At 44.5% G+C, this 15,466-nt stretch overlaps 1 protein-coding gene across 4 annotated transcripts in view; it reads right to left on the reverse strand.

The window, feature by feature from the left end:
• The window catches only part of dscaml1 (Down syndrome cell adhesion molecule like 1), a 98,204-nt gene extending 86,996 nt beyond the window's left edge, over window positions 1–11,208 (reverse strand). For 2 of the 4 annotated variants that reach the window (XM_071496604.1, XM_071496603.1), the window contains exons 1-2: window positions 10,702–11,202; window positions 160–480 (exon numbers count right to left, since the gene is read on the reverse strand). In XM_071496604.1, the coding sequence (XP_071352705.1) occupies window positions 160–480; window positions 10,702–10,744 (364 nt within the window). In that variant the 5' untranslated portion in view covers window positions 10,745–11,202. Of the gene's footprint in view, window positions 1–159; window positions 481–10,701 lie in introns of all 4 variants that reach the window. The other 2 variants (XR_011693473.1, XM_071496602.1) reach the window with 2 other exon arrangements.
• Window positions 11,209–15,466: the final 4,258 nt, after the last annotated feature.

The raw sequence follows: 15,466 nt of genomic DNA on the forward strand, positions 1-15,466 counted from the left end.
TTAACTGCTGCTACAAGCTGACCTCACTTTAAATACCTACAAAAAGTATGCAGACACCTAAAACGTTGTAAGTAGGAGAAATCAGTAAAGTCCTTTGGAAACTAAACTAAATCCCTTTAACCCTTGGCCTTGTCTACATCAAGTGTGTCCAGGCCTCACCTGCTTTGATGTGGATGCTGGGGCTTCGAATCTTGCCTGCCTGATTCTCAGCAGTGCAGAAGTACTCGTTGTCATGGATAATGCTGTTATAGGCGGAGGGAGAGAAGGGGTAGAGCTGGAGGGTGCCGTTGGCATGCACGTGGCGGATATGGGGCACGTCGTAAATGTCGTCTCCGGCGGCCAGGTACCAGCGCAGGACGGCATGGGGGGCGCCGCCCGCAGGGCAGGGCAGGGACACCCCCACCGAGCTGGAGAAGGTCACCCGCTGCAGGGAGGCGTTCACAAAGTACAGCCGCGTAGAGACAACATCCTCACTGTTGACTGTTAGGATGAGAGAAACGGAGACAGAGTTGGTTAGTTAAGTGTCAGGCGACATTCACAGGTCAGACAGGTATGAGGAGAGGGAGCATGTGGACAATCAAAAAGCACTGCTGAGTGAAAGCTGAAACACTCATCATTTCAGTTACACTTAAAACTGGTAATGGAATAAATCTGAACATCATATAAAATAGCACTGCTTAAAAAATACACTAATAAGTAACTATTTTCCAGTATCAAAATAATGCAGAAACATATTAACACTTAACCTGCCTACACACACAACTTACATGGATGAAAGAATACAATGTAAGTACAAAGTCTTAACACAATATGTGCACAAATGCAGTAATTATTAACTAAAAGACATGGTTGGCAATGTTGAGTGTTTCTGTGTCTCTATTCTTTACTAAAATGGATGTTGAACTGAATGCTGAGGCAATGATTTGTAAGATATGGGATCAATCGTTTTGGATATGAAAAGTTTTGATCAAAGTAAATGTTTTATTCAATAAATAATAATTAAAAGTTGTGACAATCATGTAACGTGTGATATGAAAGCACAAACTTTGATTTAAAAAATATCCACTCTCTCATGTTCCATACTTGACCTGGTCTTGTGTTTTATTGTTATTTTTAGGCACAATGTGTACTACAGATGTATTTATAATATTTTCCATGAGTCAACTCACTGAGCTAACACAAGCTTACACAGACACACAAACACAGTATGTAAGACGGGTCTGCAAGCATCCAGCTCACCTCAACCCAGACAACTTCCTCCAAGTGTGCCAGACTACAGCCATCATCTCACCCCATATGCATTATCCTAATATCTCTAATCTAATGTAATGCATCCAGGCAGTCCTTTGGAAATCTGTCTCTCAAGAAGAGGGAAAAATGGGTCACGTAGCTCAACAACCCCACCTGCCACCCACCTCCATCTTTTGGTCACCTTCATCATTACCGGTATCCTCTGTCATCCAGGAAAACAAAGCATGAACACAGTCGTGATAGCAAACTGCTGCTTGTCTCACTCAAGGCCTGTCACATCATTGTAGAAAGGCCTCCATCTGCAGCTGGAGAAGCCTGAGGAGTTGGCCAGATACCACAGATGTTGCAAAACAACGCTGCTGTGGCACATATGAAGAGCTGCTGCCAGATATGTTGTCGTAGGGGAGACAGACCATATATCCTTTCTCTTCCAGCATAGAGTGGGGCATCGAGGTATACTTTAAGATGTGTGTTTCTGTGTGTGTGTGTGTGTTTGCTGGGATCGGTGGGGGGTGTTAAGGTGGGGGCAGGGGTGTAGAGTGTAAAGAAGTGCTGAGCTCAGCTTGGCTGGAGGCCAGGGGAAGACGCTGTGCCCCAAGCCAGAGAATTTTCTTCTCAGACAATGATACTTAATTAATCCCTTTTCCTGGATTGTGTCAACAATGCCTGGATTAGCCCTATCTCTTTAATTCTCTCTGTACTGGGAGGAAATAGGGTGTTGGCTAAAGCACATCAATGGAGATATAAAAACACTATCAGATGTCATTTAGCTCTAATTTCTACAGATCCTCTACATCAATGGATATCATTAGTAACCAGCCATAAAAATAAAAGACAGAAGCCCATTGGCTGCCTTTTTAAGCTCTTTATACATGGCAAGAACATGGATGAATGGCTGATACAAAAGACCATTCTTTATATCTGTATGTGTTCTGCACAATGACATAAGGACATTAATAAAATGGTATGAATGGGATGAATCACATGAGAAAAGGCTCAGAAGTGAAATGCAGGGATCAGGGATAAAACCCTTACTGACACAAGTTGATTCTCACTCTTGCCATTGTTTGTTGTCTGACACTTCATGCATCTATATGTATCCCTCTATCTTATCTTTTTGAGTTACTTATCCTTTTCTTTTTGTTTCACATCTGCCATCCTTCTCTCAACCTTCCCAGATACCCCTCAAACACACTTTCTCTTGTCTTTTCCTGCCACACCAGACACAGGCAGTGTTATGTGATTGGAATTTGTATGCCAGACGTACAGAGTTAAACCCACATAATCTCCTCTCACATTTAACACACACACACGGTCTATCCACTCTGTAATCGCACTGCCGTGGGAGGCCGATGTCCGACTTCCCTGGTTTCTGTGCATGTGTGGGTGTGGAGCGGAGGGAGAGATCGGGGAGCCGGGCAGGAGTGCAACACTGTAGACAGGACACGGGTGGCTGGTTGGGGGAAAGGTGCTCAGGTGCAAAGTTGTTTGGATGCAACCGGGTGAGTGAGTTTGTGCATGTGTGTGGTAAGGTCAAAGGGATAGAGAGGTTAATGTTAAATGACTGCCTCAGTTCTTGATGTCAAACTCAGCCAACAGCGGAGGTGTGAGGCGTGCAGGAGGACGCTGTGATCAGTGCTCGGGTGCATGTGCGGAGCGCGGGACTGTAAGTGCGTGTGTGTACGAGCACGGGAGAGATGCTGAGGAGGTAGAGAGTCATTGTTCTCCTGCCTACCAGCTAAAATTGGAGCAGATCCTCTGTGTTCAAAAATCCAAATTCAGGTCAAGTTCAATCCATCCTACAGTTCGAATCCATGTCAATCACTCTCACAGTTCTGCTGGGCTGACTGTTCTGCACTTTCAGCACCACAATGCACCGCTGGGTGAGGTGAACACACACGGAAGTGTTTCCATACCGAGCAAACAAGCAGGAAACTATTAGCAGATGATATGTGATGACAGTGACCCGCTTCTCTCTAATGACAAATGCTATTTATAGAAAGCAGAATATTTCCATGACGAAAGCAACTTATTCTAGGTGTGAAAGGCCTCACAAAAGGAATAATATCACTATAGAAGAATGTGTTCAGAATACATCATCTTGTCACACACTAGTAATCACAAAATAATGTAATATGCTTCAGACTGGTGTACATTTCTGGCCAGTGTCACCTTGCAGGCTCCAGCACGCCTTCATTATACACACTTGATGAGATGTCTTCATGGAATTGTTTATTTCATCACAGAGAAAACAGTGGTTGTGCTGGATCTGCGGCTGCACTTGTGAGTGCAAACAAGACCAAGTCATCCTGGAGCTGTCAATGTTTAGGCATCATCTTTTTTTTTTTTTTTTTCCCCCCCAATAGGTTTGGCCATTCATACTACTACTGCTTAGAGTTGCAGCAGATGGATGTGTAAGCCATTTATTCATTCACTTTAGCTATTTATTTCAACTTCTCTGCCCACATGCTAACTATGTTTCATGCAAAACTTGTTACAACTGACTTCGATCGGTGCTGAAGCGTGCAATCTGCTTGTCGCGGTTTATAAATCAGCATCACGCCAGTTTGTAATCCAATTTGAGTGCTGACATTGGACTTGAACACGAATATGTGGATATAGCTTATGTGGTTTTTTTTTTTTCATTAAATCCCATTCTCCATTTTTTTTTTAAACTATCAGAGCGGCTGCATAAACTGCAGTAGAGGGAATGGCAGGGAATCACTGCTTGACTAATGGTGCCCAGCCTTTTGGCTTCTGTCTCCTTAATGAATGAATAGTTTTAAAGGTATAAAGAGGTAAAATTATCCAGTTATTTGGAAGAAAAAGAAAAAGATTAGAGGAATGTCTGAGTAAATTAACACAATTTTATGAAGCATGACTTAAATTTTCTGTTTTCCTTGATTGGTAATCATCTGTTAACCTCTCACATTTCACTCCCGACTTCCAAGCTTGGGAACCACTACTTATGCTCTTCAACTGAATAACCTGTTCAGAAATAAACAAACCTTAAGCCGTCCTGTGATGTCATCAAAAGTGGCCTCAAACTAAAAGAGCTCAGATGCAACAACTCAACCTCACAGGGAAACGGTGTTGATCCTACAACATCAGCATCCTGCAGGGGAAAAAAAAGACCTCTGAAAAGCAGCACATATGATGTGATGGCTAATTGCTTTGTCCTGCGGTACGAATTCAGGTCACTGAGTTCACATTCACACACTCTTGCACGCAAAGATACATGAATACAACCACATGGAAGCAAACGCCACTCTACACACCGCATGGGTTCCAGCCTCCAGCAAAAAAAGACCAATATGACGATGTCGACCACGTGTCTTATCGTAGTCACATCATAAGGGAAAGAGGATTTTCTCACTTGAGGGCTTCCCTCGCTGCAGCTGTTGGTCGTGTGTGATATGATACTGACAAAAGAGAGCCGTAACTTTTTGTTGGACAGTAGTGGCGTTCTTATTTTCCAGTTTACCTGACAGTTGAGATATGCAAATGAGACAGCAATCATTTTCATCATCATCATCTGAAAATGCAGTAAGCTGCATTACATTGTATGACCAAGGACATAAACAAATTATCTAATCCCAACTTTTCATGTAATGTAATAAATTGTATAAATGATCACAGGTAAACTAAAATAAACAATTCTATCGGTCGAATATCATAATAAACTGTAAAGCAAAAAAAAAAAAAAAAAAACTGGAGGAAAATAACCTAGTTTTTCCTTTTTATTTGGGCAACATCTAACCTCAGATGGTTATCAGAGTCCTGTCATAGCCCCAGGCTCTGTTTCCTCCCTTTCCCCAGCAGACAAATAAGGAGCAAAGGAGCAGCATTCATCCATTCATGAACTGTATTTTGATTCCCGTCTTCAAGCCTGAATACACTGATTACAATGAAGAAGGTCAAAGTGATTTTGGATGAAACACCCACAAACCTTTCCTGTCGAGTGAACCCTTTACTATCTTTGTTTTGTTCCTTTCCCCCCCCCCCCCGGTTTTCTTAACCTTCACTTTTCTTTTTGCCTGTGTTTTCTTTTCTGTTTTTCTTTTGACTCAAATCTTTCTTTGCTGTACACTCAAATACATTTGCACTTTTTTTCCTGTTTTTGCAGTGGATATGAAAATGGAGTATGAATATGTATGCTGGAGAAGCAAGGATATTGCCTATGGTGAACCGCTATGCATAATGCAGCTTTTTCTGTCTCATCTACATTCATTCACACACACACAGAGAGAGAGAGAGAGAGAGAGAGAGAGAGAGAGAGAGAGAGAGAGAGAGAGAGAGAGAGAGAGAGAGAGAGAGAGAGAGAGAGAGAGAGAGAGAGAGAGAGAGAGATTCATGCCATCATGTGCATAGAAAAACAGGGCTATAAATCCCTCTCCTTCTCCCTCCCGCTCTCACTCTTTCTCTCCTTCAAACACACTCATACAAAGTCACATAAACACATTTCAGATTGCACATATACGTTCATAATAGCAAGTAGATTTCCTGTTCAGTGAACAATGTAGCACTACAGATAACAGCACACAAAACACATTCGGGCCAAATAACAGCTGAAGCACTGAAGCCAGTGGAAATACTGTCTTTGTAGTGATGCTACAGAAAAACAGCAGTGTATAACAGGCAAAAGATATGATCATGTTAGATTACTATACAATGACTCCAGATTGAGATATGCATTAGGGTTGCATGACAATGTGACTGTCTGCTTTTGTGTGCAGTCAGACAGGAAATAATTTCTAACATGGTGTCATTTCACTGGGAGACACACTGGAGTCGAGAGAGAAAAACTGCATGGCATGATATTAGGGATGTGAATACACTATGCATGCACACACACAAACACACACACACATACAGGGGAGGGAGGTAGGAAGTGGTAAACAACCCCTATACACAGTTTGTGCAGTGTAAGTAAAATATTAGGCAGCCATTTCAGCATTTGAAAATTCACATCTCCCACTTCAAAAAGATGATTTCCGCTGTTGAAGTGAGTGTCAGATTTGTAGAGATGGTTTTTTTTTTTCCCTATTCTCCCTCAGAGACAGGGCCATAAATTGTTTGATAGTAAGCAGAACACTGGAGAGAGAGGAAGAGGAGCAGAGTGAAAGAGAGAGCCGATTGTGAGATGCTGAAGTGTGATTGTTTTTTTGTTTTTTGTTTGTTTTTGTTTTTTTGTTATTCAAGACATAGCCATCAATCTTGATGGAGAGACACTGGAGAGGACACCGGTCTACCGGACACTGCTGTTGTGCATAAAGCCTGTTGAGTGAGTGGTCAAAATCCACTTGTCTGTGTGACAGCTTAATGCAACAACAACGCTGTTGCTATGGACTAGATGATCTACAGCTGCATAATGACAAACAGACATTTGAGCCCACAGGGAACGCTGGGATTGTTGTTTTTTTTTTTTTTTTGTGAGTGCTGCATGACAACTGAATCCACTCAGTGTAATATTATCCATCTTACCAAGTCCAGGCCTGCACTATTGTTAACTTATACAGCCTCATCTTACTTAAGAGAAATGGAAGAAAAAAAAAAAACAAAAACACCAGATCAGTTTGTGCTAAGAATCTCCTGCTTAGGTAAAAGTGCAGAGGTCTGAAATGATGGTGTGTCTCTGGATATGAGGCCGAATGACCCGTTCAGACGGACGCGTTTGCGCTGCGCCGGTCCACTGCCAGACCTGACAATGAAAACAGGCTTTGGCCGCCGGGGCACAACGAGGGAGGTGAGCTAACCTGAGAGTGGCATGTCGCTGTTACGCTCTCCAAGACAACTGACAGGTTGCGCAGGCACAGCGGGAGAAGTAAGACACACAGTGGCCTTTAAGCGTTTTGACCTAATGTGGCTTTTTGTAAAGTACCGTGTGCCATGGTTGTAATGTCGGTGAATTCCATCCAAAAGCATTGATCTCAATTCGCTATGAGTTTGTTAACTAATTACGAACAGATCGTGATATGCGGGCTTGATGGTAGTAAGCGTTCAAAAAGGTGGTCTCGCCTTTTACTGCCCTTTAACTGGCCCTGTTCTATAGTAAAACCAGGCAAAGGCACTTCGCTGAATATGGGAATATAAAAAAAAAAGACTCATATATACACAATCTCTCACTCCAAGTTTTGCACAAGTATTGAATCACCTTCACAAATCACTTTTACTTTGCACCACACGGACCAGACCAAAACCGTGCGTCTTGAACTGCACCTCGCGCAGCGCAACCTTCACGTCATCAAATAAGGACAAATTCGCCCGCAGTTCACAGCTTAACACTTAAACGTCATGGCAGGAAGATAGACAAGCAGGTCCGGAGTTTCTGCCATAGCTGCAACTTCCACCAGCAGCTGAAGCGTCAGTTATCCGAGCCAGACGCAACAACTCTGAGCGCATCGTGCGAGTGTAGCCTGGTAGCCACCAGAGTCTGACTCATCCCGCAATAACCGGGCTCCCCCTCCAAGCACTGCTCTCCACTCGGTGTCTGTTTTGATTCCAGATTCACACACGGCCCGTGGTCTGCAACGCCGCAGATCGGCGGCTCTCGCCGGGCTCAAGAGCACACAGGAGTCCCCTGTAAATGAGTAAATGAAGAGCCTGAGCCATGATGAGATAACCCGCACCACCAGTGCTGTATTATTTGACTGGAATCAAGGAAAGTAAATGCTGACATTAAATGGTATCTATAATTGACATTTAATCCAAACACACACACACACGCACACTAACGGTGTAACTACATGGAGAAACGGTGAGAACATGATGCTCAGTCCATCAAATGCACAAATAAAGTGCATGCATACAGGAGCAGAAGTGTTTTACATCCACGCAGGAGCAACACGGTCAATATTCAGTTTAATGTCGAGTATGTGTTGCAGGAGGCCTGTCGACCGAAACTGGATAAAACCGGAATCACATTAATTGATGAAATAATTATAGCAAGAGCTCCCCCTCCAACTCGATCACTCCACGGCAAGCTCCCCTGAAATTTCCACAATGACCGACTGAAACTGCTCAAATTCAACAGTAAAACGCATTTCCTTTATCTGTCTGATTTTTAAAAATGAGAAATTAAGTGTAATAATTATTTAAGCCTCCTTCAGTTTCTCAGGCCCTGCTCTGGCCTGCCAGGCCTAAAATCAGATTCTCACACAGTCCTCAGCTGAGTTTGTCTCAATTTTATTTCCATAAAATGACAAGCAACCTCCCAAACCATGACAAAGAAGAATGAGTGTATCCCTCCTCCTCCTCCTCCTCTCCCTCCATCTATCTCTCCATCTCTCCATCCCTCTCCTCTCCCCCCTCCTCTTCCCACTCATGGGTGCAGGTGTGCTGATATGCAGCCAAACCAAGGCAACAAACGGCCAGTAATGAACGAATGAATGTCGAATCAAAAACAGGGGGGGGGGGTAAAAAACTAAATTCTGTTAAATAAATATAGTGGTGTGATCTGAAATATATTTTCACACTGATGGGGGGGAAATGAGCAGAGATTTGTGTGTGCCATTCTAGGAGGCGCGGCCGAGCCAGGAAAATACGCAGTACTAATGCATATGCATGTATGATAATAGACCTACCTTTCCCCCCTTAAAATAAAGTTGATGAAAAATGATATGCATCTAAAATACACGGCTGCCACATGAGACAACAAATCACAGTTGATTCGTGCAAAATGAGCGGAACATGGCGCTGAAAAGCAACGGAAAATGGAAGTTTGTTTTCCACTGCGTTATCTACATCTCTCCCATCTCAAGCACTCTTTCCGCTCTACTGGCTGTTTTGCAGCCCCCGACCCTCCTCCAATCAGCGCACACACATGCACACGGAGACACACACACACACACACACGCACACAGCACATCTCGTTCAGTCACGGGACAGGGCGATGTACAGTGTGTATAATCGAAATAGACCCTGTAATCCAATTACATACAACAAAAACAGCACAGAAGTCCTCGCCGCAGCTGCAGCCTGGCAGAGGGCACTGCAAAGGCCAGTGATGGGGAGCAGGACCATACACGAAACACACCTTCTGCCCACACTTACAAACAAATGCTTAAAACGAGTCCAGATTTTTAGCCTCATAAGCTTCATAATCAGGCATCTTCACTTACAAACCAAAATTAAAATCTTGGTGCTTTTTTTTTTTTTTTTTTTTTTTTTTTTTTTTTTCATGATTTGGTTGTTGCGAAGTAACAGAAATTCATACATAACAAAAGTGAGCAAAATCTTTCATAGTTAAAAAGGCAACTGAATCATTCTCTCCCATCTGCAGCATTTAGAGCGAAGCCAATCAGTAGAATCTGGTGCCACGGAAAATGGTGGATGAATAATTAGACCAGGGATGATAACAGCTGAGAGTGCATGCTGACACTCCTGCATTTGATCAAAGAAAATAAACTGTAATATATGGCCTCGCCTTTCAAATGTCCAACTGGGGCACATTATCTACAAATTAAAGGCCGGCGCTCAATACCCCCCCCCCACCCCCCCAAGCATCAGTTCACACGTCCCTCATAAAATGTATTGACCCTTGTTGCCTCACAGCCGCACACACTCCTCAACACACACACACGCGCGCGCACACACGCACACACACACACACAGGCGTTTACGCACTACTTTAGTGTTTCCTTCCAAACAAAATTAACTGATACAAAGGATGCCTAACCCCTGGAGACACCCCCCCCTCCCCTCCCCCCTCCCCCCCCCCACGCCTCCCTCCGCTTCCAAACCACAACACGCACACGCATATGTGTGCACACGCACCGAACACACGCACACACTGGCACCTTTATTTGTTTTGGGGGCAGAAGATGAAAAGTCAGCAAATGCATTAAACCCACCCCCCCCCACCCCCTCTGCCCACTCGGACCTCCGCGTGGAAACGCACGGCTGTGGCTCCGTGCGCGCGCGCGCCTGCGGATCCTTATCAGCCTCTCCTCGTGCTCCGCAGCCTCCATGTTCACGACACCTCCACGGATCCATCACGCAAAACGCTAATGCCTCTTCCGCCTTAACCAGCGCACCAGTGCACCTCAGAGATCTTACTGTGGTTTTCCTCTGCGGTCGCCCAAATTAAGTGCATATTGATTTTAATGCTCATCGATCGGCCCTTTTATCATTTGAATCATATTATTGGCTCATCATAAAGACACACCGAGGACGTGGGAGAGAATCCGAGCACTCTTTCGGGGGAAAAATGAAGACTGGAGCCAGGAAAGTATCCTCTCAAAAACATTTAGAAAAAGTTGTGTCTTCCCCCCCAAAAGGTGATTTAGAGTTTGATTTGACATCTCTGTCCCCTCCTTTGTGAATCTGACCAATTCAAGCCAACCTGATAAGCTGCTAAATACGCGCAGCCAACTTCAGCATTGCACTGGAGATGAGAGGAGACAGCATGCAGATAAGCAACACACTTGAAGAGACACAATTCCAACCTACCTTCTTGCAAAGAATACAGCAGAAGTAAAGTTACAAGCCACATGCCATTAAAAGCAGTTATATTTCACAGGAATGTTGTGCAGTCCCCAAGAAGAGTGCACGGCGCAGCGGTCGGCCAGGCGAGGCTCCGTGCTGGACTGGTTCTGCTGATGCTCCCCGGCGGTCTCTCCAGCCCTGGTCCCACACTCTCCAGCGCCGAGAAACGAGCCGCGGAGAAAGTACCGCCTCTGCTCCCTGTTCTCTCCTCCCCTTACCGGGACAGGCGGCTGTCGCCCCACCCCTAGTATCCTAATGATGCGCCGTGATGGAGAGGTGAGCCATACGCACTAATGTGGGACCAAGCGAAAACCACTGGGACCTCTGTATTACGCGCACTGGACATATGCTTTTATCCGGTAGGCTGATGGAGTTACAAGTGCAAACTTAAAAAAAAAAAAAAAAAAAAACCCGTCATACTTGTTTTTATGCAAACAAGTTCAGAAAACAGCAGTTGGAGGAAAATTTCTGCGCATATCCCCACATGCAAATCAACTTAAGTATTTCCATAAGTCATCTGTCACTGTCTTGTCGGTGCAGTGGTGAGCACATTAAGTGAAAGTAAAATTGTCCGCGCCACCATAATGTGCTGCTGTAAAGCTGGAAAAGACCGTGGGAATTTTGCAGCGGGAATTCCAGCTGAGTAGGATGAGGAATGAGGATGAGGAGAAGGAGCGCAGAGAAGCTGCAGCCCTCCGCTCCCGTCAAGAGGAAGGTGGAAATGTGCACTGCACCTGTGTCACTACAACACGGTGGCGCTTGGATGGACTTACCTGCAACAGACAACAGACTTGATAATAAAACACAGCGATAGGGAATTTTCAGCTTCATAAAAAAAAACGGTGTATATCCGTCTAATACTGTGATCAACATGGTCAGTAAATTCATTAAATTTGATCTGTGCCCTTTGACACTCTCTCTCTCTCTCTCTCTCTGTCTCTCTCTCTCACACACACACACTGAGGAGGGCAAAGACCAGACACACTGATCAGCATCAGCTTTTTTTGGTTAGAGACTCAAGAAATGTGTCTCTGGACAAAACTCCCCATACTCTCATCAATCTTAACTAGTCTATTGTATTGGAAATATAACTAAAACATTCAAATGCATATGTGCTAGTGAAATCTTAAAGTACACTGTCTGTTAAACAGACTCCAAAGAGGGAAGCAGCCAGGACAAACAACCTGCAAGCTCTGCAGCCACACGAGTCTGTTTTGCATGCATTTACACTGCAGCTCAGCCCCTGACCAGGACACAATCTAAACATCTCACTTCAGAACTGCCAGTACCCTCTTAAATCTGTGTGTTTTAAATATCCAAAACAGTGCACGCCCCACCTGATGCAGTGTCAGTATGTGCCAAATGATCTAAAGACAAGTGTTGTTCATCTTTTTAACTGTGTCTTATTTTGTCTTATAAATATACTTTTTTTTTTTTTTTAGAAAATACTTTTCTTCCCAAACTAGTTTTAGGTCTTTATATTTCACTCTAAATCAGTTATTAGAAGAAACAATCAACTGGTCCACCCAGCCTCCGAGATGCCAGCACTGCAAGAGCTCAGAGTCGTCTTCCACTTCATCACTCTGAATGACCAACACACAGTAAAATAAAACACCGCAGCATGGCTGATTGTTGTTCATTCATTTCAGACCATCCAAAGAGGCTCTACTCATTGTCCACTTAGTCACACTTATCTGACATCAGACACCTTCTACTTAACACAAACTCCCTTCTAACCTCCATCATCACTCTCTCTCTCTCTCTCTCTCTCTCTCTCTCTCTCTCTCTCTCACTGGTTGTACTGTTCTGTTCTGAAGCCTCATAACCAAAAGCAGTCGTGGTTGTGGAATCGAGCTGAGGCAAGCTGTGGCCTCTCTCACTCCCACTGAAGTGTGGCAGGCAAGGCAGCACACTCTGCCTCCACTCTCTCTATTATGTAACAGGTGGAAACACACACACCCACGCACCCTCTCTGTCTCTCTGTCTCTCTCTCTCTAACGGACCCACAAACGTGTACACACAAACACAGGGACATATACAGAGAGTACACAGGAGCACTTCCATAATATATTCTGTGCATCCAGTTGTGTACTTGAAAACTCTTTTAGAGATGAATGCATGTTTCAGCTTTATGCACTTCCCCAGCCTCAAACCATAATTCAAGTTTAAAAGTGCTGCCTATAGTGCACGCTGAGCGAGATGGGCACTATTTAAATGTGACAGCCCTCAGGGAATATAACCTGTCTGTGCATGGTGTAATCTGCACCTCAGTACTCTTCCTCATCTCACAATGACAAACCGGTCATATAACTGCACCCAACACCTTGATACTCAAACCAAGCTCCTCGTACACAGAAGCTCCACCCAGCAGCCCTGTATGGCAACACATGAAGTCTCCGCCAGGACTTCAAAAGGCAGCGTGGCAAGCTGGTTAAGGGGCTGATGTGAGTCAGCCTGACAGCACCAAGCAGGTTGTACTGTATGTCAGCCAGTGATCATCATGGGGGCTGACAGGCTGAGCTGGGCCAGCCAGGCCAGAGAAAAGGCAAGCAGCTCCCAGACAGCTCTAGTGACTCTCACTGAGGACAGGACCCAGGACAGGCTGCCACCACACCACTAAAAACCACAGCACCATGTGACTCATCTCCATCACTCCGCTCCATCGTTGCCTGGAGATAGGGAAGGAGGTAGGAAGCGAGGGGAGGAGGAGAGCAAGAGGAAAGAGAGTTTGTTGACTGAGGAAGAAAACGGGTGAGCAAGGGCAGGAGAGAAACGGGGAGCGCAGAGGGAAGGGTGAGGGGCAGACAGAGAGAGTGATGAGGCAGATAAGTTAATGTGGATGTTAATGTTAATGCTCAGACAATCACAGCTCCCCTCAGGCACTGACTACATGCTAGGATCATATTAACGCTAATGTATCCAGTATTAATGCACAGCCCCCAGCCCAATGAAACCTTGGCAAGGTCAGAATTAGGAGAGGGTGAGGGCACATGGTGCTGCTGCTGAGCTCCGTGCAAGGTCAGGGATGATGCTGGTGAGCTGTTATCGGAGGAGCTGCAGGGTAACTCATTCGATGATGGGTCAAATGGAGGAGTTATGATCCTCTAAAACCACATCATGGCAGTGAAAATGGACTTTAACAACACAAAAACTGCAGGTCGTGTGAAGTGTCAGTCCTGAACACGGTCAAAGCCGGGCAGTGTGCTACAGAACCCCTTTCCTTCGGTGGGGCCGCCTGGCTAGCTCTGCATGCTGCTGTGTACGAACGAGCCTCTGCATTAGGCAAATAACGAACCTCACACCACCATGCTGCAGTACATTAACAGGAAGGCGCCGACCAATGGAGTGTGTTTATCTTTAACCAAGCATGCGTGATTGTTGTGGCAGATGTGTGAGAGTGTATCAGCACATCAGAGGATGTGTCTACATGGCAGCAAAGCGCAGGACATATATTTCTGGCTGCTCTTCTACCCTACAGTCGACTGTGCGTGCATGTGTATTCATCTGCGGTGTGTGTGTGTGTGTGTGTGTGTGTGTGTGTGTGTGTGTGCTTGCGTGAGTTTGTACGTGCTTGCGAATGTGTGTTTTTGCATGAGAGTATGTGCATGTGCACACTAGACATCAAGGGGTGTTAATTTATTCAAATGAGCTGGGGAGGATAACGAGAGGATGGGGTGAGGGGCGGAGGTGGTGTGTGTGTAGGGGGGCTCCTTCTTCGGCTGGAGGTTCATCTCTCCGCTTCTCTCTCTTTTTTTTCTCCCCCTACTTGTTTTTCCACATTTGCAAATGAGACCATTTGCATGGCTGAGAAGGAGGAAGGCAAGGGACATGGGGGAGAAAGAGGATGAGATCGTAAAAGAGAAAGAAAAAAAATTGGAGATGGGGGACGATGTGATTCTGAGGCAGACAGAACGCCCGCAGACAAAAACATACCGTGCCAGGGCGATACCACCACTTCCAAGATGGCTGCCGTTGGAGGCGTCCTCTGTGGGACCAACCTAGAGACCCGCTGTTCTCACTCTACAGTGGGTGACACACAAACACACTTTCTGACTTCGACTGTGTTCCTCAAGCATCACGAGAAGAATGAGATTTGAACAGCTCAGTAAAGAATTAATATTTATCATTTGTATTTGAATATATTACAGGCTTAGATGAATCTGGTTGTGGCTTGTACAGAGATATTGATCAGAGATATCTAGTGACACCCAGTGGTCACAATTAAAGATGTTATCATTAGAGGATCATACTGCTGCATTCCCTGTATCCTGGCAAAGTTTCCAGTGGGGCAAGCTAGTTTGTGACTTCATCCATAGGTCACCAAACCAATGTGTGGCCAATTAAGTCCTACTCTATATGTGTGTGTGTATATATATATATATATATATATATATATATATATATATATATATATATATATATATATATATATATATATATAGTTATCCACATAGTTGAGAAGTGCATCTTGTTGGCTATATACTAATATTTGTAAATTTTTATATTAATAAAATAACTAAAACACATTCCTCTGACAAAAGTGTCTCTTTTATCAGGTTTATCTTTAACTACTGTGACTGTCAACAAAATTTAAACCTTTTAACTTGTCAAAATTCTAAACAATTGATGCCTCAGGATTGTTCCTGTTCAGACTGAAAAGTGGGCAAAGTGGGTAACTTTGTGGCACCAAGGCCTCGGGGACCCTAAAGTCTCCGGCTCACGTCATTTC

Source organism: Trachinotus anak, unplaced genomic scaffold (genome assembly GCF_046630095.1).
Source record: "Trachinotus anak isolate AG129_WGS33_773 ecotype Australia unplaced genomic scaffold, CSIRO_AGI_Tana_v1 ptg000014l, whole genome shotgun sequence".
In the NCBI taxonomy this organism is placed as follows: domain Eukaryota; kingdom Metazoa; phylum Chordata; class Actinopteri; order Carangiformes; family Carangidae; genus Trachinotus; species Trachinotus anak.